Here is a 23503-nt window from a genome sequence, read left to right on the forward strand (position 1 = left end):
CCAATACTTGGATATCTGCGCTCGCTTGCCTTATAGCCCAGTGTTGCATTAGAACTTGAAAATCTGTTAAGCAATTAAAGACCCCTGGAAAAGTCGGCGAACAGCGGCTGCGAACCTCTTGGCAGGCGCCTCTTGCCCCCTGCAAGATGGCCGCCGCTGGCTTCATCCGAGCCCATAGGCTTCCACTCCAGTTTTTCTTCAACCTCCTTGGTCTGCGCTCGTATCCATCGTGCTCACAACGTCTACTTCATAGAGTTGTGTTCTAGTGAGCATAGAGTTTCCTACTAGGAAACTCTATGCTAGGGAGAAACTCTATGGTCTACTTCACACTCTTAGGCAAAGTTACACCCTTTGGCTTGCCCCTTCTGCCACACGATGATAATCGTCATCTGCCTTGATGCGTTTCCTTTCTTTAACGCCGCGAGCCCGGTACTCGCAGCGGGCTCGCAGCGTTAAAGAAAGAAAACGCATCAAGGCAGATGACGATTATCGTTGTGTGGCAGAAGGGGCAAGCCATAGGGTGTAAATTTGCCTAAGAGTGTATGGTCTACTTCCTTTTGTTAATCTCGGAGGCCATGTAGCCAAGCAACTTGCTTTAGTTGTGGCTAGCCGTTAGACGCCGCCACAACCACCTCGAGCCTAGAATTACTGTAACTCTACTCGAGCCTGTAGACACTAGCGCCAGAGTTCCCTCTAGTAATTTTTGTAGGAAACTCTATGTGCCCAGCATCTCAAAAATATTACTTTTTCTTTTTTAGTGTAACTCAATAAAATATTTCTAGGCGTTGCTGTAGTGCGTTCTTGCAATGAACACGTAGATAAAAAAAAAGAAAAACTTTACCGGTGCACAAGTGGAATGTTTCGCCTGCATGAGTGCGAGCACGTGACTTACATTTCATTAGCAGCAGCCATATTCAATAATGAATACAATGATGCGCCGGCCGCTTCCTTGGCGTTAAAGAGGAGTTGAACCTTTCGTGGTTGAACTTGTTCAAAGCTAATAAGTACGTGGCGATAAAGTACGTGGTGACACTTTTCATTTGCAACATCGTTGGCTCCCCGAGGCCCTTTCCTCTCGGGAAAACACCATGGGGGATTTGACGAAGACGTTTCTGTACGCCTGGTGTGGAAAGCATAAGGTTACGCCTGAATACGAGTTCAAGAACACTGGACCGAGGCATCGTCAGAGGTTTCTTTGCGAGGTAACGCTCTGTCATTTTATTTATGAAGCATGGCAGCTCAAGTGGCATGGTGATAGTTGTATCTTCTTTACAGGTTCGTGTTCAAGGCTTCGACTATGTCGGTGCCGGGAATTCGACAAACAAGAAAGATGCTCAAACAAATGCAGCTCGAGATTTTCTGCAGTATTTGGTTCGCAACAACCATGTTCCGCAGTCTGAGGTTCCCATTGAAATTCCGGTAAGTTTTGTTGTGAGCGAACAGTTAAAAAGCATTGTATCAAGTGCGGGTTAGTGTGTGAGATTGATTGATTGCGTGCAGTTTTTTTCTCTTTTTTTTGTCTTCCGTTCGCACAATTATGCTAGCCTAGCTAGGCTAAAACCTGTCTCATTTTGCTCTCTGCGTCACCAAAAGGGCTGAAATAAACATTTTCGAGGATTGGTTACAACTTTGGCAGAATCACTGTTTTGCAGCCACCAGGCTTCGTATTGATGTCGGACATTGGGAAAAGGTTTGAAGCCGATCGTCGTGTACAAGTGGGAACTAGCGCTAGCACGAAGGCTATATACATTGTTCACGACCTTGTAATCGTGGTGTAGCACATCGACTCGTGGTGTTTGTGGCAATAGGGGCTGGTGCTAATAAAGCGCAGAGTGAACCCAAACGTGTTGCAAGGAAATCTATCCCATTCCTATCCATTTCGTATATTATTGCTTTCGCTCTATAGAAAGCTCTGTTCAGATTTTCTGTGCATGCGAGGTATAACCATGTGCAAGGCTTCACTGTCGCGTTCACTCTATTTGGCCGCCGAACTGTGCAGTCGTGCAGTGACAGAAGTTTTCTGGTACTGAGGCTGAGAAAAAGGATTTTTTTTCCCCTAGTTATTGTAGCCACATATTGATGTGCTTATGAAGAGTAACATTTGTGTGGTGATATTTGGGACCCATGAAAGAACTTAGCACCTATTGCTGGCTCTGCCTGATAGCGCCATTGTTAATTGTAATTATTTGTGCCACAGCTGAAGTCAGCATCCTTCCTAGCTGTACTGTTTGCTTTGATAGCGCGTTAGCTACGTATTCACTATTTCCATAGATTATATATGCAGCTGCACATCATATAATGGGTACGTTCGATTCGCCTGCACCACTTGAACCAGTTCGCGAGGTGCTGCACCCTGCCATTCGTTTCAGCGGTGCAGCGATGGCGCCCGCAGAACCACGACGTTCGTTTCAAAAGGTGCAGGAAAGGTGCAAGGCTGGTTCATGATTTTGCTGCACCTGCTCCACTGTCGGTGCCGACTTGGTGCAGGCATACAGGTGCGAAGCAGTGGCGCAGCACACAGGCGTGAGCACCGTTAAAACCCCGCTTACGCACGTCTGATGTGTCTACGCAACTGTGGTGTGTATTTACGCCCCAGAAACCGATCATACCTGCAGTTCAGGACCTCTCAAACTTACGCACTCCGTGCACATTAGTCTGACGTAGCATAACGCCTACACCGCGTCTGCACCTTTGCATTCGTTTCGAGTGTTTCGCTGGGCCTGCACCTCCGGAATTGAGCTGCACAGTTTCTGAACTTCTCGTGAACCGCCGTGAACTGGTTCACAGTGGTGCAGGCGAATCGAACAGACCCAGTATCTGCATAAGTTGAATGATTTCTGTTAGTACATACTTTGGATCATTTGTGTTTGTGTTGTTATTCTTTTGGTAAAAAAAATAGTTCTGTTGAGACTGAAGTCTGTCACACGGAGCAAAGGTGCAGATTGTGAAGAATTAAAATATGTTGTGAGAAGCATTGAGCAAGTAGTGCTTATTGTATAAAATGAGAGAAAAAAGAAAGAGGTGGGAGGTTACATTTGCGCTTTGCTTCACTCTCCACTTTTGGTCCTTATTGCTAAGCTGTATTAGTAGATTGTGCTTTTCGAATAGTAAAGCAATCAAGTATAAACCCCATGCAAGCGTTCTTGCGCGCGACAAGCGATGCAATGGAGATGGCTGTCACGTTTACTCGTCGCCTACAAGTCGTACTCCATGCGAGCAATGATATTGAGTGACGTCTCCCCGGTGTTGCCAGTATGAGGGCAGCAACATATGCACCGAAACTAGCTTGACGCATGCTTCATTAATTTAAGTTGATGTATTTTACTGTAAAAAGCAGCATAAAATATTTCTCAGGGTCTTGCAGTAGGTTCTTGTCCTAGCACGTATAAAAATTCAGTTGTTTGCTCCTTCCGTGCGACAGTTGGTAGTATTTGGGGGATGTACATCCGATTTCGGCTTCCTGCTATTGGCTAGTTGCTCATAGCACTTCCGGGCGACGAGCGAAAGATTCTAGATTTCTAGAACCGAGCGATCTGTTCAAGCGACGGCCCGTTTTTTTTGTTCGACGCTGTTGCTCATCACAGTCGCACACAAAAACGCTCTCATGGGGTTTAGCCTTCAATTTTGCCATGAGGGAAGGCTTAGTAAAGGCAGAAAAGGCACAAAAACAAGACTGGTATTGACCTTGACCTGAAATTCCTAAAACACCATACCACGAAAACCATAAAAAAGATAGTCATGCAGGCCCAATCGAAGTGTCGGAAACTATTTGAAGGGAAGCTCTAGCGAAATGGTTCAGTGAGTGCTTCACGACTGAATGCAATGCGTGGAATTCTGTTTAACGCTAACTCATTGATGTCACGTGGCGTAAGGCGATGTATTATGGTCATCGTAGTGGGAGGTGTATACACATAAAGAAGTACGACTCATGTGGTTGTACACCCGTGAACTTATATGGACCAGGGATTGCACCATAAAACTCATTTTCTCCTTTATTTGTGTATACAACTTTAAATTAAAAACTGCAGTCCAAACACGGCATTACGAATTTTCTAGTGCACTCGTCAATTTCCATTTGTGTGTTAATTACGAAAAAATTGTTTTTTTCGGCAACCCTGTTGTCCATATACTTCTGCTCACAGGTGTACCCACATTTAAAGAGACAGACAACTGCTCAGAAAATGAATCGAGATAACTCCACTGATGGAAAGATTGTCATTCGTATTGGTTAAAACGAGCCATGTTTTTCTCATTAAGTGTGGATTAAAATTTTTAAATTGTCGCTAAAAGTCGCGAAAAATGACCTTCGACGCCTCATGTGGCAAAAACATAGTCTTAAGAGGCCTATCATGTGACCTTCTGTTAGTATACGTGGTTCCTGGTCTTTTTATTAGTATTGAAATGCAGTGCATCTTTTTCTGTTATAAGTGTTTCCAACTTAGAATGTACAGGTAGGCCTTCGTTTGTAAGGCATGTTGGGCTCGTCGGTTCATAGATTCAGCAAAATTTTAAACTGTGTGAAACAGACAAGACATGAACATGTTCATGTCCTGTCTTCCTTGCGCAGTTAAAACTTTGGCTGAATCTTCGTTTGTAGGGAGTAGAAAAGGTACTGCCTTCGTTTTCGACGAGTTGACTTGGCTCGTCTATCGACAGAATAACGATGACGGGGATCAGCCAGCCATATGCATTCGTGTACTTGGGGGAAAACGTGGTACAGGTATATAAGAAAGGTCTGCACAACAAGGCAAACTTATTGTACCAGCATTTTATTTTCAAAAGCGGTTGAAGAGGTCAAAATGTAGGTGTTAACCACAGTTGTACTCACTCCTGTGAAAGCATAACAATGGGCAGCTCTAACAATTTGTGAGGTGGGTTAATGGCATCGCTCTCACTTCTCAGTGTTGCTGGAGGAGGGACTCTTTCTTTTTTAGAGGCTGCTCAGATTGAAAAATTCTGCTTACAAAGTATCCACATGCTTTTGGAAGTAACTGCTACAGGTGTAAACACTACCGAGGGCTAGTTCTATATTGCGACATAAAAAACTAGGTTCTTAAATATCGTTTATCAGTCCCTTTAAAGATTCTACACCCATTGTGTCAGGGACACATACACATTCTGGAGGAATGGCCAAGAATGGGCCCATACCCATGTGGCACATACCTAATGGACCAAGAATTGACCATGCAACTATAATTAACTTCATAAAGTCAAATAAGCCGTTAAAATTAAGAGTATTGCGGTTTAGAAATGCCTATGAGCTGACATTACACTCACTGGCACTGTGTCGTGATTTATTAGTTTTTGTGTGTCTGGTATCTGGGTAAACGCAAGAGGACTGGGCATTTTACCAGATGAGCGGAGGTGCAAATGTGAACGGCTTGCATGGTGCCAGCTGCTTGGTGGCACAGAGCTAAATCAGACAAATGCAAGGCTAATATTGCAGTAACCAAGTGTATTCTGCTTTGCTGCTGGTGTAAATTTTTGGAAATGGTGTAATCTTGTTGCCGTTTGTTCCTCCGCTCATCTGGTTAAATGCCGAGTCCTCTTGCGTTTACTGGAATACCAGACACGCTAAAACTCTTTATTGTTTTGTTCTGCAGAACAGAGGCTCGCTTATTGGCACTATGTTATCGCTCAAAATGTCTTAATATATAAGCCGGAGCATCTTGTGGTGCATACACAACTGCCCAGAAAATGCGATGGTGAAATATAAAAAATTCAAGAAAATCACAGAAGTCCTTTTTACCACACCTTCTTCCATTATGAGATCGGTGTGCCTTAGAGATTCATAACATCAAGCAGCATTACAGGTACATACAAGATTGTTGTGATTAAGCAGAACAATGGTGTTCGCACTGGCAGTTTTTCTTTTTTCGGTCAACTTCAGCTGCTGAAGCCAGAAAAAAAACCCCGCACCATTGCACAAGGCCCTCATTTCACTTTCACACCTGCGATAATGACACAGTCGGCACCACGTACGAAGAGGGCAGGTCGTACCCGTTTATTATCAACATTTTTTACACCAATCCGGGTTAACTGGCGAAGAAACCTTGGGTTTAAAAATGATGTCGATGCCCTCCTCAAAAGCAATAATGAATTCTATCGCATGTACTTAAGCAGTTCATATATAAATGTGAGCAGAAGCGACCTCCATTCATCAGTTTCAAGCATTCATGAGTTTATTATTGCTTGCCTCCTGATGGGGGGAAACGTTGAAGATTGTACTATAGCAGTGCTGTCTGTCACTTCTCTAATCGGGAAGCTCATGTGCATTTACAAATGAGGTATCACTGTCTAGCTGCTGGTGAAGGCAATGCATGGATGAAAAGCTCCAGGAAAGGCGGTCCACATGAACTGGAAACCATTATTTTTCATCTTTTTTTTTTCAATGAAAAAAATTGCTGCTCCGGTTCAGTTCTGCTTTACACAAATTTATTTTCAATGCGAAAGCATCAAATGGCCCATTGAGTGAAAAAGCTGTCTGGAGGAGCAGTGTTCTGGCACCTAAATTCCCATTGGCCGCGACGCCATGTCACGTGTGTGCTTTGATGGAGCAGAGCAGGAGAAAGGGAACATCCGTGACGCGAGAGGGCATCGCAAGCGTCACCCTCACTCCCGCTTGTGGAAGCCTGTGTTATCTGCGCATTCTTTGCCTACACAAGCTCTCGCCCGCATTCTAACTTTGCCTCGGTAATCACTAGAAAGAGATTAGTGTATAAAAAAATTAATTTGAAAGGAAAAAGTTCGGCAGAGACACTTAAGACTGCTTTCACGGGGGAATGCGAAAGCATTGTAGTCGCTTTGGGAAAATGTTTTTGCTTAGGTATTCATCCGTATGTCGTCGTGCACGTTGTAAACTTGCACGGCATTCCTTTTTGCGTTCTCTTGCTTCGTATTCTGGAGTGTGCTTTGTGGGCGACAATGTTTCACAGATGCCGCTGGGGTAGATGCTTCTGAGTGCATCCCAGTAGACACAGCACCAATAAAATCCGAAGTGCAAGTGTGGGAGGCAGTGACGTGACTTGTGCAATAATGCATGCACTAGGTACATCTCATTTATACACGATTTGTCGTCGAGAGTGCATCGCAGTAGAACAGCACCGATGAAATCCAAAGGGCAAGTGACATGTGGGAGGCAGTGATGGGACATGTGCAATGATGCACATACTAAGCACAACTTCAGTCAACCATGAGACGTATTCTGAAATGTTCGCCTCTGCGAAAGTTTTGCCCTAGCCATGCCTCCGCCAACAGCGGGCGCTGATTGGAGATTTTAGCAAAATCGGAAATTAAACAGCGGCATCTAGTAATTCCGGCCTACGTCATTTTAACGTCATGGTGCCGATGGGTGCTCTCGACATGTATTGAAGAAATGAACATGTCTTTTGGCGTCTCTTGGCGTTCGCTTGGTGGTGGAGTGTAGTAGAGATAAGATGGGTGGTAGTTTATAGTAGCCTGTTTGGTGGCGTTTTACACGCATTGTTTCGCGGCGATGTTTGTTGATTCACATAAAATATAACATTTCACACCTCCTTATTCAATTTATTTTACCTAAAGAGGCCATAAGCAAATGTAGTCAGTGCGCAGAACCCGTACTGCGGCCACTACACTCGAAAACAACACACCCGAGCCACTCTGCACTCGCCGGGCGCGATCTCTAATGCAATGTGAAGCGTTCGAGAGCGCGCGTTGGTAGTGCAGGCTGACGTCATGGGTGAGCAGTCGCTTGGCTTATTGAATGTGACTTTCGCGGCGGCGAAACTTTCGCGGAAGGCGACCATTTCAGAATACGTCCCCATAACTGTGAAGCCACCATTGCGTCGGGGAAGCGTGCTCACCTTGCACCACGGTGGCCCGGTTCGATTCCCACCCAGACCGAAATGTACCAAATTTTCTTTTCAATTCTATTAATTAACTTTGTTTACAGAAACCTGCTTGACAAATTGGATGTCAATCCGAGCAGTTTTGACATGTTTTTACTCGACGTGTTTTTACTCGTAGGCCATTTTGGTACCATCTTACCGACAGCATGGAATTTTTGGGTAATAGGGCAAGTAATGCTTTTGCATTAAAATGTTGGTCATAGCAAGTTTTGAACATGCGACACCACAGTTAGAAGCCGAGTGTCTTACGCACTGGGCTAAACCAGTGCCTCCTAGATAGCACGCCTGTGCACTGTGCTTTATGACATCATGCTACCTGGACCGAAATTTCCATTGCCAAGCCCGGCATCACGAAAGCGGTGACGTCAAAATCACCGCGGCTTACTTGGGAGCATCCACATTAAATTCTATGGCAGTTGAACAAGGTAGCGTGATGTCACGGATCGAAGTGCATTGGCCTTGTGCTATCTAGGAGGCATTGGCCAAGCGTCGCAACACGCTCGCTTGCCCACGAGAAGTTTATAACTTGAAGGTCCACTGAGTGGCGTTCAATTGGACTTGACGGTTTCGCATTCACAACTCGTAAGAAGTGCTGAGGTGTCCTTGGATCTTTTTTTCCCTGGTTGGATACCCTGGTCTTAGTGCAGGAAAGCATTTGCACTTTCTTTGGCTTTTAAAACCTGTCATTAGTAAAGGCAGTTCTGCTGTTATATGTTAAGGGTTCTTATGTCTCTCTGGTTTATTATGATGATTCTAATGACCTACTAGCCATGTGTATGCTAAGTTTTTACGTTCATGAAACTGAGTGGCTAATACCAAGAATAAACATTTCAATGCCCTTGTGTGGTGTATGTGGTTTTACAGGTTTGCATTTGCATTATTGAATAAGCATCACTACTGTGTCATGTAGTAGACTGTTGTAAGCAGTGCATTTTTCTTATTCTTTTACAGACTGGTGGACCTCCTCCTCCTTCAAACGACCCTGATATCAAAAACAGTGAGGAACAAGAACCTCTCTCCAATGAGCGCAAGCCAGTTTTGCCCTACCAACAAGGACCACCAGCATCTTACTTGGACAGGCTGGCTGAAAAACGAAGGCTTGAAGAAGTAAGCCATTGCTGCCCAGTGGTAGGGCCTTTGGTGTTAGTGCGACTGTGTGCATCACTTTCATGTGCAGTGAAGCGTGGGCGTCATTTCAGATGTGCACCGATTGCTCGTACATTCAACTACTGTAATAGAAATTGAATATCAGCTTTCACTTTACACGGTATTAAAAACTAAATCATTTGTCATGTTGAAATGAGTACAGTTGAAACCACTTATAACGATCCATCAGTTATAATAACCACATTTCTATGCATTTATGATTTTCTGACCCTCCCTGATAAAACTGCTTCCAGATATGTTCTTTATATCGCTGTACTGTTACAATGAAAACTGTCGCGGTAAAAAGAGGTCGCACGTGGAGTACCAAAGCACGGAAGTGCAACCAAACTGTGTGCACGGCAGCACGCACCCCGCTCCAGTCCAACCATGACGATGATACGGCCTTTGGGATGAACGAGCAAGCGCTGCGTGCGGATTTCGGATGCTCTGAAGAAGGTCACTCTGTTTTCAAGGCAAGCCTCTAGGGAGGAGACATACATCAAAAACAGCATGGCACGGTGCGTGCACTAGCACATGCGCCGGTCCTTTATTGGATGCCACAATGGCTGCACTTGCATTATTGCGCAATTGTCTGCAGCACCACATGCATCATGCCTGTTTCAATGATTTGGAGCTACCATCTATGTCCTTTTGCCATGAGAACAATGGCTACTCAAGTGTTTCTGTCGTTAATGTCGATATTCGTGCGGCCCGAATTGGCGAGAACACTGCACCAAGCGCTGCTGCCACACTGTGAAGGATTGGCAGTTAATATGCCATTATCTGGAGATCACAGTTTGGCAATGCTTCATTTACGCATTGCTGATAATGGTTTACAGTGACATACCTATTGAACTTCGCATTTTTTTTTTGCCCGAAGTGACATGGATAACAATTTTGTGGTTCTTGTGTGGCTGACGTGCTGTCATAATGCCGAGACCACAATGTCCGAGACCTTCACAGAATAGCGGCATACTGCAGTAGTTTCCGAAGTTTACACATCCGGCCAACTGGAATGCTTTGCTCTCTAATGTGAATACAGTCTTGTCCCACTAGTAGTAAAATATATCATAACCTCTTGAGTAAGAAATGGCAGCTGCCCTTGCAGTTTTGGAAAGGCAGGTGATCAGATTCAGGCACTGTTTTCAAAGAGCTATTTGATGCCGCATTCATCTTTAGACGGACGTTTCTAGTGGAAATTTGCAGCTAAGTGCGGGAACGCAGCAGGAACAAAAATGACTGAAAATCTGGTTTTCGGACCAAAGTGCTGCTGAATTGTAAATGTTAATGACAGCTTCAGTGCGGTTTTTTTAAAAAAGGTTTTTAAGGGTGAGTCCATATATAACAAACTACCATATTTACTCGCATAATGATCGCACTTTTTTGTCAGAAAAGATTGACGCAAATTCAGGGCTGCAATCATTACGCGGGTTAAATTTCCCGCGAAAAAAAAAAAATTTTTTTCGTCCTCCGTTTGCTGCGGGATGCGGGTGCGGGACACCAAAACAGAAATGGCGGCCGGCTGAGCAAGCCGAAAGCGCCGAACGCAATTTTTTTTTTCTTCTCGTGAGTACATTACATGCATTGAAACAGTTTTTTCCGTATCAGTAATGAATAATATCGTTAATATCGGCAAGTTTGCGGCAATAACTTAGCCATGTCCACTTTGAGGGGGCAGAAACAGATGGGCGCGCTTAGCTGCCAGTGACATAGAAACACATGGCTGGCATGCTGCGGAAACTGCGGCATCTGTCTTCACTACTATCCTAACACCGCATGTTTGCGCTAAGGGTGGGTGAATATCTTAGCTGTGTTACAAGCGTTGGCGTATGAAAAGGTACACTTTAAACGTATCGGTGTAAACGTGGCTACTATCGTTGGCGCTTGCGTTTGTTGCTTGCCCACGAGTGCAGATGAGAAAAATCGAAAGGCGCCTTTTTTGTTGTTGACCACAACCATTATAAGGCCTACACATAATAAAGGAAAGTTTGGTTGTACCTCTTTTTGTCATGGAAGTGCGGAATGAAAGTAATGAAATGAGGCATCTACTTAAGAGTGTTTGGTGCGTGCAGACCGCCTGGTTCGTCTTGAATAGTCGTTCGCGTAGCATTCAACAGATGGTAAGCGCAATCATTATTAGTTAGACTTGGCACACGACATATTGCTGCGGCAAGTTCGGGGTGCGATCATTACGCGGGAAATAAAAAAAATCAAATTTTGACGACAAAATTCAGGGGTGCAATCATTACACGAGTGCGATCATTATGCGAGTAAATACGGTACTGATATAATGACCACTTTTTGCAGAACGATTCAGTTTGTTATAAATGGGTTCGACTATATTGTACAATCAAGTACATAGATAAAACTTGTTCTGATGCTTATTATGCTCCACTTTTAGTGCATGAATAGCTTTTATAAGGAACACACTAGTGAAATGCTAACATTTAATGTGTGCAGGCAGAGGACTTGGACATGAATTCCGGCATCCATGGCAACTGGACAATTGACACTGCGAAATCAAGGCTGCATCAGTTTATGCAGATGAATAAGATTAATGCTGATTACACTTACAGTGAAGTTGGACCAAGCCACAACAAGTATAGTTGAAGTCTTTTTCCTTTTGCTTCATTTAAATTTTGCCTTACAGCATGTCAAATGTGAAAGGGGAGTAAGAGCAGACATCATTTGTCCTCGGATTGTTGTTTGTTGCTCCTAGTAAATAGGCAAGTCTTAAAGGGACCCTGAAACGATTTTGACGATTTTCTACAAACGTACCGAGTCGTTTGAGTAGGTCCTTCTGATCATTAATGGATGCATCTAAGTGCTCTGCGTAAAACGTGTAATTTATTATAAGGTTTTAAGAATGCACATCGCTGCCGATCGTAGCACCCTGCTCGGCGGAATTTTCTGCTGCCCCTACCCATATGACGTAAATCACCCAATTGACGTCAGTGGGGCGAGCTATCCGATTGGCTGCCCAGGGCGCATGATTGATAATTTTTCCAACTTTATGGTAAATGATGTTTGTAATAGTTGGAATGTTAGTTAATTTATTTTTATAAAAAGAAAGTAACATAAAGAGAATGCACAAGAACAATTTTCAGTACGTTGAGCACTTCCAGCACACAGCAAGTGTCATCTGCTTGTGTTACAACGTGCTCAGTCTTTGACAAGCACTCTGCTGTCAGTGTTGCTCTGTCTTTTCGTGAGCACGATGAATCACCATTGTTGCATTGTGGGCTGCAGACGTAGTGACTGGAAATATGTCAACTTGCGACATTGTGTCTCTCTGTAAGGCAGCAGACGAGCAGAGTGGCTGCAGCACATCGGACTATCGGTATTCGATAATTGCCAGGATTTGCGCGTTTGCGGCCATCACTTTACGCCGGAGGATTGCAGCTACAATACCGTGCTCATGTAGTGATCGTTGTCGTCGGGGTCGTTAGGGGAATCCGGTGAGTCTGGTGGTGGCGAATCGTTGCTGCCGTCGTCAGCGTGGAGTGGATTATGAAAAGTTGTGTCGCTATATGGGTTAAAACCCATCTCCTCGCTCATCCGGTGCAACCGCTCCTCAAGCTCCGGGTCCATGACACGAATGACCATCAACAGAACGATTGCAATGCATGCTGCTTGGATAGCTGTCGCTGGTGATCGGCGGCCAAGCGGCTAGCGGAGAGGTATCGCGTGGGCGGGGGCGGGCTCCAAAACAACCGGACGTAGACGATGTCACATCGCATCGTGACGCAGAACCAATGAAGGCTGAGCTTAGCCCTGATCGCTCGGCGAACGAGTTGAGGAGGAAAAGCGTGGCTAGGGAGGAGGTTAACTTGTAATCGCTTGTAATCGTGACGCTTCACTTAAATTGTGGTGCGAATGTTCTACTTAAGCTGTACCCCACGCGCCTACACAAATTGTTGGAACCGTTTCAGGGGCCCTTTAAGTGCTGGTTGGCTTCAGTTCTGCATTTAGAGTATGAGAGATAATATAAGTTGTTAATAATGAATATTAGTTGGCAAGTTTCATGTGGCAATTTGCTGTGTAAATGTTTTCTTCTTAAAAGGGCCATGACATGGCTGTCCAAACATTGTTGTGATAGGGAAATTTTCATCGTTGGTGTTGCCATGAGGTTCCATATTCCAACCACATTAACGACGAAGAGTAACTGAGTCTCTCTCTCCCCCTCCCAGAGCATGCTTGATCACATTACTGCGCCGTGTTCACCTCCTCCCTGCCCCCTTCGAGTAGAACGAATTGTCAGCTTTTGTGTTTCTCCGAACATTCCGAGCTGCTGTGAGCCCTGTGGCCTCCACAAGCTGTTTACCAGTGCGACCAATTGCGCAGTGGCATTTCCTGCATACTGTGTCCTGGCGCGCGCGCTTCTAAGGCGTTTTTGCCGCTCAAACTATTTAAGTTGAAGGACACTTACCGTGATTTCCTGTGTATAAGTCGTATTTTTCGGAATTTTTTGTCTGTATTTTATGGAACGGTGTGACTTGCATACGTTTTTTTTTCTGGGAATAACTGCCCTCAAAATCTGATTGGATGCTATGGCCACGTGAAGTGCGCTGGGATGACCTCCTCTGGCAGTTGCAAGGAGTTAAGTGCGTGCTATGGAGGTACCGGGTTCTTTTTGAGATCGAGTTGCTGAGCGCCATTCAAGGACGGAGCAGCAATGCAAGTGGTGGCAGGCGTATCGCGAGTTGACCGACTCCGAAGTTGTCGCATCTGCAGGTCACTGTCAAGATACGGTGCATGCCGCTGCGTAAACTGCGCAGTTGCTACCAGAGTACAAGCTGCCCCCCTACCTCCTGCGCTGCGTTCCTGCTTTCCTCTCTCGTGCATGATTCGGCTCAACGTTGCACGTTTTCACTTGCACATACAGCATATGACGTGCGGAGACAATGTTATTGCCTTTGGACTTTATATGGAAGACCTTGGGCGATGATACGGAAGATTGCGGCGACCACGTTGGCAGAAATGTGCCTGGAGTGTTCACATCATTGCTTGCGTATGACCTGCATTCACGAAGTGAAATACCATTGTATTTTTGAAGCGACAGCGTTAAGGGCCCCGTGCCGCAGAAAATCCGGCATTGGCATCCGGCTTTAAACGTCGTCATGGCCAAAAGATTTTTGAACTACCCATACCCAGGCCCTGCATGTGGCGCAAGGAAGTTGTTGAACCAATTGAATTTCTCAAGCTAATATACGTAGAAAAATCGTAAAGTCCAACTTGCACACAACCTACAGTCGGATTGTAATTTCACTATATGATCATTCTGTTACACGAAAACTAAAACCCGTTTTTCGGCGTTTCTACCATTCATAGACCGGCCACGGCATCTGCCATTTGCGCACTCCGACTTGCGAGTATCTCGGGGGCCACAGAGCGGCGCACCCGATTCCTTGCAATACAGTGAACCCTCGTTAAACCATAGTTGGCCAGAGCTCGGAAAAAGTACATACTAAACGGTCGTACTGTTTAACCGAATCAGCATGAGATCGCCCACTTACCTGTCGAAAATGGAACTCAGAGAGAGTGCGATGAAAGGGGAAAAAACATGCAGTATTTATTCACTTCGTGCAACAAAAGTGTTATTTTCGTTTGATGTCGCGGCCGCCTAGCACGACGACAGCGGCCTCAAACTTACTGAAGCTGCGTGCCAGCTTTTCAGCCAGCCCCCTCTTCTCGGCAAACACTGGCATGGCAGATTCCTCATTGGCATTACGTATTCTCCGTGCACGTGCGCAGTAGTGCTGCAGAAGTCCCGGGGTTCCTTTTTCATTGCCGGGTGCTGCTCTCGTCGCGACGATTGCATTCATGAGGCTGACGTAACGCGCAGCTTCTGCCACTGTTGGGCCTAAATCGCCGGTGCTGTTGCTTTCCGTGCCGTCCTCATCACTGTCGCTAATCGACACTTCGGCAACAACAGAGGCAACGATGGCGTAAAGTCGAACCTCGTAGCCGACATCTCTTCGGTCACAGCAACGCTGCCGAGCAACTTCTTCGTATTCCAAATGCCACACACCGTAGTCAACAGCAGATCCCTGTCGCGTGCCAGTGCCGACTTCTCCATATCACGTTTGATAGCACAGACGATGTCTAATTTTTCTCCTATGCTGAGCACTCGGCATCTTTTTTTTTAGCTGAGCTACGGCATGACGCGAATCCTCGCTTGCACAACACCACAACGCTCTCTGGCATAGAGTTTCCTACAAAAATTGCTCTCTGGCACGGCCATGCACGGTGCCGAAGTGATGTTGATGTTAATGTGGCTTCACGCGCAAATGCGCAGGGTGCTTGGAGGCCATTGTTCTGATCTCTGAGGCTTGTTATTCTGCCGGGCCGCTCGATGGAGACGACGCACCGCCGTGTTTGCGCGACGAAAAGCGGAAACGCTACGTTTTAACCGATGCGTACCCAATCAGCTGGTACGGTTTATGCGGATACAAAACACATTATGTTCAATGGCCGCTGAGTCGGGGATTTGACTTTACTACTTTTAAAACGAAACTACTGTTTAAGCGGGTACGGTTTAACAAGGTTTTACTGTACCTCCAGATGGCACTCACCTCTGCCGCATCGTGACCCACACAAGAGGCCGCGTTTCTACTAGAAAACCCGCCTTCATGCATAGCGTTTGCGGCCAGCTTTTTCCAGTAAACATTACAGTTACATAAGCGTGAAGTGGGAAGTGTGAGAAGCAGTCGGGAATCTTTGAATGCTATTGCGTTCCACTCTTAAAGGCGAAGCTTAAGCGTCCTCCAAATTAAACAAAAATAGCTTACCAACTGAACAGGTATGTTTTATACACTGGTGTGACTTGTATATTTTCCTCAGAAAAACTACTGTTTTGAGGGGAGTGCAACTTAGACCGGAAAATGCGGTAATTGCAAATAACTTTTGCTGCGGCGAACATTTTTATAGTTCTTATGCTAGATTGAAATGGCTGAAAGCTTTGTTAAATCGAAACCGTACCACGAAATTACTTTTGTTAAAATGCGAAAAGAATACACGATTTTTAGTGAAACTAAGATTGCGAGATGAAAATAGATGGGTAAATTGAGGTTCGGTATAGTATGTAGGTTTGAATGTATTAGACAAGACAGACTTGACTACTGAGATAGCATAAATTGCAACACAGTTTGGGCCTTCATAATGTTATGTAAGGCACAAAAATGCGAAACTTTTCCTTTTGGAAAGGTAGTTATAATGACGAATTATAATCATTTGTACTCTTGAAGAGCCACAACTCTCGCAATTTATTCTGATAAAATTCTGAACTAGACCCTGTGTTATCACTTTAAACATGCTGTCCAATTTTTATTAAAGTTGAGCCAGCATTTCAAAAGTTCAATTTTAAGTACTGCTTACTCTCTTAACTCTGATATAAGAAATTCAAATATAAATATTTTACTGCACTAAGTGTGTTCAAATTTTGCCAGTTGCTGTGGGACATGTGCGGTTTAACATGCACTGCATGAATAAAACTAGAAAATTTGGTGTCATGGTCCTTTTACATAACACATCCGAAGGGATGGAATTCTGTCTGCCCCAGGCTATGTTAAAGGGATACTGAACAAAAATATGAAAAATTGAGGGAAGCATCAAGATTCGACTCTGAAGATGTGACTGTTTCGATACGCAGTGTTTATTTCACATATTTTTAAACAAATGGCTGTATTTTTGAAGGATTATGAGCGTGCGGTGGCTGCACGCCAACCGCTGTGACATCATGTGTGCCGGCTTGCAGCAGCAAGAGCCATAGTGTTTCCTCTGGCATAATCGGTCAGCCACCATGGGAACGATGAGAAGTACATGGATTTGTCTGATCTTCGTGCTTGTGGATTTAGATGTTCTTGTGGCTTATTATGCCTTCATTATCACAACTTTCAGATCAATCAATACTTTTTGAAGTGCAGAAGACGTTGCGAACATGCACAAACGCTACTAATTACGACAATTAAGCTTGTTGAGATGGCCAAATCAAAATGCGGCAAGTATCTCAAGGCATTTGCTTGCCCGCAATAAATTCGTAAGGGCGTTTTATGCCACTTGTCGATGTATGTGTCCTTGGTGTTAATAGTTTCAATATCGGGCTTCTGTGCTAGAAGTCTTGCATTCGAATCCTGCCGTTCGACAATTTTAATAATGTTTATTTAATTTATTACACAGTACTTTGTTGAAAATTGTGAGTTTTCAAAGTCACCATGCCATATCAAGCCAGAAGGACGAAGTTTGGGCAAATCCATGTACTTCCCATAATTCCCATGCTGGCTGAGCTGCCCCGATTGCAGCTGCCGTAGACACTGGCGCCAAAGTTCCCTCTGGTAATTATTGTACGAAACTATGGCAGCAACAGAGGTGCACAGCCAGCGCTTGCCTGACGTAAGCGTGCTTTGCTCTTGGCACCCATGTTGGCTGGGATGGGTGCGTAGCGCGAATTCATATTCTTCGAAGCTTCGACCCTTTGCCGGAAAGGTATGACACGGCTTGTCTCGCCCGATGATACTTTTCTCAGACCCTTGCGTGCAGCAGCATAAGGGCATTCTCCTGTGTTGTGCCAGGTGCTTCACTGATCACATTACAAAGCAGCACACCAATGCAAACAGCGATTTTGAAAACTTGGGCACAAGCTCTGCTTGTGAAAACAAGTATGCAGCTGCAAGCAACTGTGCAGTTGGGACGTCGTTTGCTGCTGTCTGGCGTCATCCATGCGCATGGAGACGCAGGCGATGGCTGGCGTGTCGGTATCCGGCACAGATAGCGTCACAGAAACGTCAGTTCCTCTAATTCACGGTGCAACCACTAGACGTAGTGTTATCTGAAAAATGCTATAAATTCATTTTCTGCTAGTTTCTGTCTGAAAACAAGGTTGCGTCAACCAATTTCAGCACCTAAGCTTTCATTTGGTCTAAAAATCTTAATGGCAAAAATTTTGTTCAGTATTGTTGAGAAAAAACTTTTGCGGTTGTTGGCTGCATACATTGAGTGTGGTGAGACGGGCCTTTTCTACTTTGATGTTGCCGGCTCTTATCGTTAAATGTATAGTATATTCTGTGCTTCCTTTCCTATGTTGTAGAGACTAGTTGAATACTGTGGAAGTGTATTTCAAAAAATTTGTTTTTCTGCTTTCCTGCCACTTTTCTATTACACCCCTAAAGCTTAGATAACTGTGTGCTTATGCTGCTCTAGCGCTAAAATTTTTTTTTTCTGCCTTTTTATGAACTTTTTAGACACACATCAGAAGACATTTAAGGGCCCCACAAACCACCTCTGACATTTTTTTACACATTTTATAAATCTTTGTTCACATACAGTCTATTGTTATCATCATCTTTTGCAAATATGGCAGTACTAAGCTCCGTGGAGATGCTGCAAATTAGAAAACAATCTCGTGCTCCTCTCGGGGCTCTTCCTGTCCCTTCTTTGCACGTCATGACATAAGTGGGCAGGCTCCTACCCAGGTAAAGGCTGTCGATTGGTCAGCGGTTATGGTGCCAACATAACAAGAGCCGGCTGTGTGTTTTAAGGCTGGGGCTCGGCCATTGTGCACCACTAATTCTTTTATGAAGTTTTCATTCCGTCGGCATTGCACGGAGGGCGATTAGGGATGGACAGTGGAGGAGCCTTTCTTCTAATGTATTGATGCGACCCGTAGCTTTTTCTGCACTGCATGGAGTTGGTGAGAGTGCACGCCAGGGGGGAGGGTAGCAGAGGTGAGCAAGAAACTATGGTGCCTGCACAGTAATTCATTAAGCACTTTTTTAGTCATTAAACACCTTTTAGTTTTGCTGTTTAGGTACCATTTCATTAAATTCTTGCGGCTGTATGTTCATTGTAGACTGGTGGACAGCTGCCACTATGTAACATTTTGAGTGGTTTAGGGGCTCTTTAACAGACTGTTTTAAGCTTGCTGGGCAAAAAGTCATAAAGCACATTCCAAAAAGTCACTTGAATCGCTTAGTGTTTTCTTTAATTAATAATCTGCTGCTAGCAACATAAGTATGTGCAGTGTACAAGGTGGGCAGAGACCGATTTATTTTCTAGACTGCCAATCGCCATTAATGTTCTGGCACCTCTCTGAAACCACACTTTATGAAGTCATTCTGACTTATCTGGTTTATTTTAGCTTTGACAGTTAAGGCTTTGTGAGGCTGGCTTTACAGCACCTAGGATACTCTATGTCAAATTGGTTACTTGATTCTCTATTAGTAGTGAAGTTATATTGCTCTAATGCATTTTTTTTTCTTGAATTTGTATTAAAGCTTTGCAGTACTCATATAGCAGGCAGTTTGTTCATAATGCTGTAATTTGAATATCTTATGTAAGCAACATAGAGAGTCTATGATGCCATCACGACAGGAAAGGTTTATTATAGGATGAGTGTAGGTACTGTTGTGGAACCTGTAGTTCATATGAGGTAGAATTGTATGTTTAAAAGCCACAAGTTAGCTCATTTTGTTTGAGAGAAAAACAATTGGGCTTTCCTGTGCTTGGTGCACCAGTTTTCACAAACAAAAATGAATGGTTACATATACTTACGAACTGTGCCAGTGCTGGGTTAACTGTGCCTATGTTGATGAGCTAACAGCATTTGACTGTCTGGATTTTGTTTACAGAAGCTATAGAGGTATTGAAGCCATAAAGCACTTGTGCTCACAGGCTTCCTTTTCCTGTGTGATTCTCACTGCTGAGCGCCATATCTGAAGCCCAGTTGCATTCATTGGATTTGATGTCCTTTATTGTATGAGAAAAACAATCAAATCGTATTTCTATTGAAAAGCTGTTCATTGATTGCTGTATTCATTAAAATTGCTTTAAGTGCATGAAAAAAAATTGTGCTGCAGTGCTGAGGAAGATAATAGGTTAGAAGAACAAAAACAAATCAAAATATTGAGAATGTGAAATTAAAAAGGTTCATAAGAAGTTCCAGGCAGTAGCATTGTTTGCAAAGCAGAAACTGTTCAAAACAGTGAGCTTAGTTTTAGCAGGAGACCAGATCTTGTCGAACAATCTATTTCATGGTGAAAAAAAAACTTATCCAACCGCCGGCTGATTTGTCATACATGGATGAGTTTACAAACACCATATTTTCGTGCTTACTATGTGCGCCAAGAATTCTAAAATTTTAACTCTAAAGTCAGGGTGCAGGTTATTGTACACAAATTTCGCCTTTTGGTGTGGCTTCACGGCAGCAAAAATTTTGCAGTGAGGCTACATTTTAACACAAAGTGCTCTGCCATCCAAAGCTTTATCTCCTGAGGCACCCCACCCTGAGCATCCGCTCTCAATCCCCATGTATTGACGCTCCCCTCTTCTCCTCTTCGAGTGTCACCGTTTTGGGTTTTGGCTGTGTTAGTTCGTAAATAGCGCATGCGGCACTGGTGAACTCGAACTTGAATCATTATGAGCTGTGCTCGATGGCAATCGTTTACAGCACAGTGCAAGCTGATGATCAGCAGCATTGCCGGGGAGGTTTTTAACAGATCCTCTGGTTAAAAACACAGTGTGGACGAGATGTGCACAAGTGAATGGAGACCGCTTTTACGAAGATCTGAGTATTCATGTATGTAGTTATTTCTGTGGCTTATGTTGTGTTTTTTTAAATTATGTGGTGTTGTAATTGAGGGTGCAGGGTATACGTGGAGACTGGTTATATGCAGAAAAATATGATGTTGAAGAATCGAGCAGTCAGAAAAAAACTAATTTCTATGGTGATTCATTGTTTTGAAATGTCACTACAGCTAAAAATTTGGTAAGGCTTGTGCCTGGTTTTGTGCTTCATTAAAGGGACACTGTAGGCAAATGTCAATCTAAATTGATAGATTCATGCTCAAGAATATCTAAGGCGTCAATATTATCGCGAACGAAGTTTTAGTATACGAAAAATTGGGGTAAATGCATGGCACAATTTACAACTCACCTAGGACTTTCAAGTACTAGCCCGATGACGAAGGCACTCCTTATTATAATTCTGTCACTAGTACACAACCTCTCCCAATAAAAAAAAAATAATTGTATTGCATTATAAGATGGAAGAAAGTGCTACTTGTCCAGTTCTGTTTGATGTTTAGAAAAAAAAAAAAAAAAGAACTCATTGATGTTACCCCTGACAACAATGTATGGTCGAAAGGTTTAGTTTTCGCTTGACTCTGCGCTTCCCGTGCTTTCTTGTTTCAGTAGTTTCGTTATGGCATAGTGCTGCGCTGGTTTTGCTGGCTCACGAAACTCGTAAACTGCAAGCAGCAGAGAATTCCACGTCTATGTCATGTTGCGGCCCACGCTATTCGACCAAAAGCAGCTGCAGCGCTGAATCCAAAGCTCTGTCTTGGCTCGGCTTCCTCTGTGGCCGCGTTTTGCGCATTAAACTGTAACGCCGTCTGTTGGCCGCAGTCTTACTCGCCAACGGCAGTACAGAGAAACCTCGTTACTGCGAACACCACATTAACGAACTTTTCAGAATGATTGTTATTCAGTTTTCGTGTCATGTTAATGCCTTAGTAGTACGAACTAATATTCAAAATTCTGGGGATTCTTAGATTTCCGTGTATCCTTTACGGCAGCAGGAACAGTAGGCTAGCAGACGAGGCGCAAAAAGCGGACACCACGGCGCATGGATTCGGAAAACCCGAGACAGCGTCAGAGGGAAAAAAAAAACGCTGGGAGGGGACTTTATTGCGGAGGTGACGACGCTTCAGGTGTTCTGAGTGCATGATCCGCCCAAAGAAGTGTCGTCTAGCAATGGAGGCATGTTTCTCCGTTTTTTTCGCCCTTCTTTCTGTGCGTGCCTCTTCTTTCACGCTTCTTTCTGTGTCCGTACCAGCTGCGTCCGCGAAGAAATGTTAACCTCCGCGCTTGCGGGAACGCCACACAGTTGCACTTTCCGGACAATGTCGTTTACATGCGCTTGCACTTTTTGAGGGATAGTTGAGGTGTCCGCTTCGAGTAAGACAGTTGCGGTGTCCACGGCAAGGAATGTGAAAAACAAACAAGAAGAAATGTTATGCTTTATAGGCAATATGGAGTTGCTTCATTGTCCGTGGTTTTCTCAGCGTCAGCGTCTTTTGCACGCGCCACTGAATATATGGGGGTTGGTAGTGGCAGAATCTATGAAAAATTGCAACAGCACAGGCTGAGAGCCAGCAGTGGCATTTTCATGAATAGCTCATACAGTGACAACTGATAAACTGATGGTGGGTCAAATGGTTAATTTTGGGGCTTTCACTATAATGACCTTTCAAAATAAATAGTTTGCTGCGGTCCCCTGGAGTTTGTTATATTGAGATTTCACTGTAAAAGACAGTGATGGTGTATGTAACCTCACCACTCCCCCGCTTAGGGGGCGAGTGACTTGAATTGCGCTAAAGGTATGTGGACCCTTCAGAAGCGATTTTCTCTTAAACTAACGGTGGGAGAGAGGAGGGGCTGTCCTTCCCAAATGCCTCCACCACAGCATCTAAACCTTCAGATGCACAAAAGTTCTTGCATTACAGCACATGTGTCTTAGAGAGCTGTAATAGTTGGCTTTAAACACCAAACACACCCTCCAACTCCTTTGCAAGAGAGCACGTGCCCTTTGCATTGGTGCCTTTGTACCGGCAATGAAAGTCCTACCACTCCCTACCACAAAAATGGGCAAATGAGCCAAAGAGAGTTATTTGCATTAAAATGAGTGAATGAATCGAGCTCATCAGGGTTGGCTGAGGAATTTTATGGTTCATAAATACATTTTTTCTACGCGCTACTTGCCTGCATGAGGTATAAACCCAGTACTGGCATAGTTCTGTTCTAGGTAAGCTTTTTGAGAGGACTAGGTAGGAGAACACAGACCAGCCCAGCAGCTTCTCATGATGCTACATTGGAAGGCAAAAGAATTGTACTGAAACTGCTGGGCTGGTTTGTGTGTTCTACAGGTGGCTGGATGCTGCTCCTGCTTACGAGATGCTGAGGCAGCATCTTGTTGCACAGCTCATGGCTGCTGGACATTGAAAGTGTGGTTTCAGAGCTGGTGAGCCTTGTTTGGGTATGCAGCAGTTCTTGCTTTTGTGTGCTTAATTTTTAAAAATTATATATTGATTATTTGGGCCAAATGTAACACCAGTCTTGCAGACATGTCACTGATTTGTGCTGTGCCCTGAGATTTAGAGTTTGGAGGATTTACTAGGGCTGTACTATTTTATACAGTTTTCGTTTTTTAGACACTACAGATTTTTCAAATAACGAAAGCTATGACCGTGGGACACCTGTTGCTTTGCATATGAGCTCTACGGCGAGACGGAAGTACTTTGCCACTGCTTAAGTTACTCTGAAAAGACTAAGAGAAATTCGGTAATTAACTATATGGTTATGAACTTATGGGCAGTTGTTTATATAGAAAACTGTAGGGCATCACAATTTATGACGTACTATTTTTTAGAAATAAAAAAGATCACAATTTATTTATCATCGAAATTGAAGACCGAATC

General features: G+C 44.1%; 1 protein-coding gene across 3 annotated transcripts in view; it reads left to right on the forward strand.

The window, feature by feature from the left end:
• Positions 1 to 882: 882 nt before the first annotated feature.
• The window catches only part of mle (dosage compensation regulator mle), a 126787-nt gene continuing 104166 nt past the window's right edge, over positions 883 to 23503 (forward strand). The window contains exons 1-4 of one of the 3 annotated variants that reach the window (XM_050196377.3): positions 883 to 1202; positions 1276 to 1419; positions 8838 to 8993; positions 11493 to 11632. In XM_050196377.3, coding sequence (XP_050052334.1) covers positions 1089 to 1202; positions 1276 to 1419; positions 8838 to 8993; positions 11493 to 11632 — 554 coding nt within the window. In that variant the 5' untranslated portion in view covers positions 883 to 1088. Of the gene's footprint in view, positions 1203 to 1275; positions 1420 to 8837; positions 8994 to 11492; positions 11633 to 16479; positions 23062 to 23503 lie in introns of those variants that run through there. The other 2 variants (XM_050196378.3, XM_050196379.3) reach the window with 2 other exon arrangements.

Source organism: Dermacentor andersoni, chromosome 1, assembly GCF_023375885.2.
Source record: "Dermacentor andersoni chromosome 1, qqDerAnde1_hic_scaffold, whole genome shotgun sequence".
Classification (NCBI taxonomy): domain Eukaryota; kingdom Metazoa; phylum Arthropoda; class Arachnida; order Ixodida; family Ixodidae; genus Dermacentor; species Dermacentor andersoni.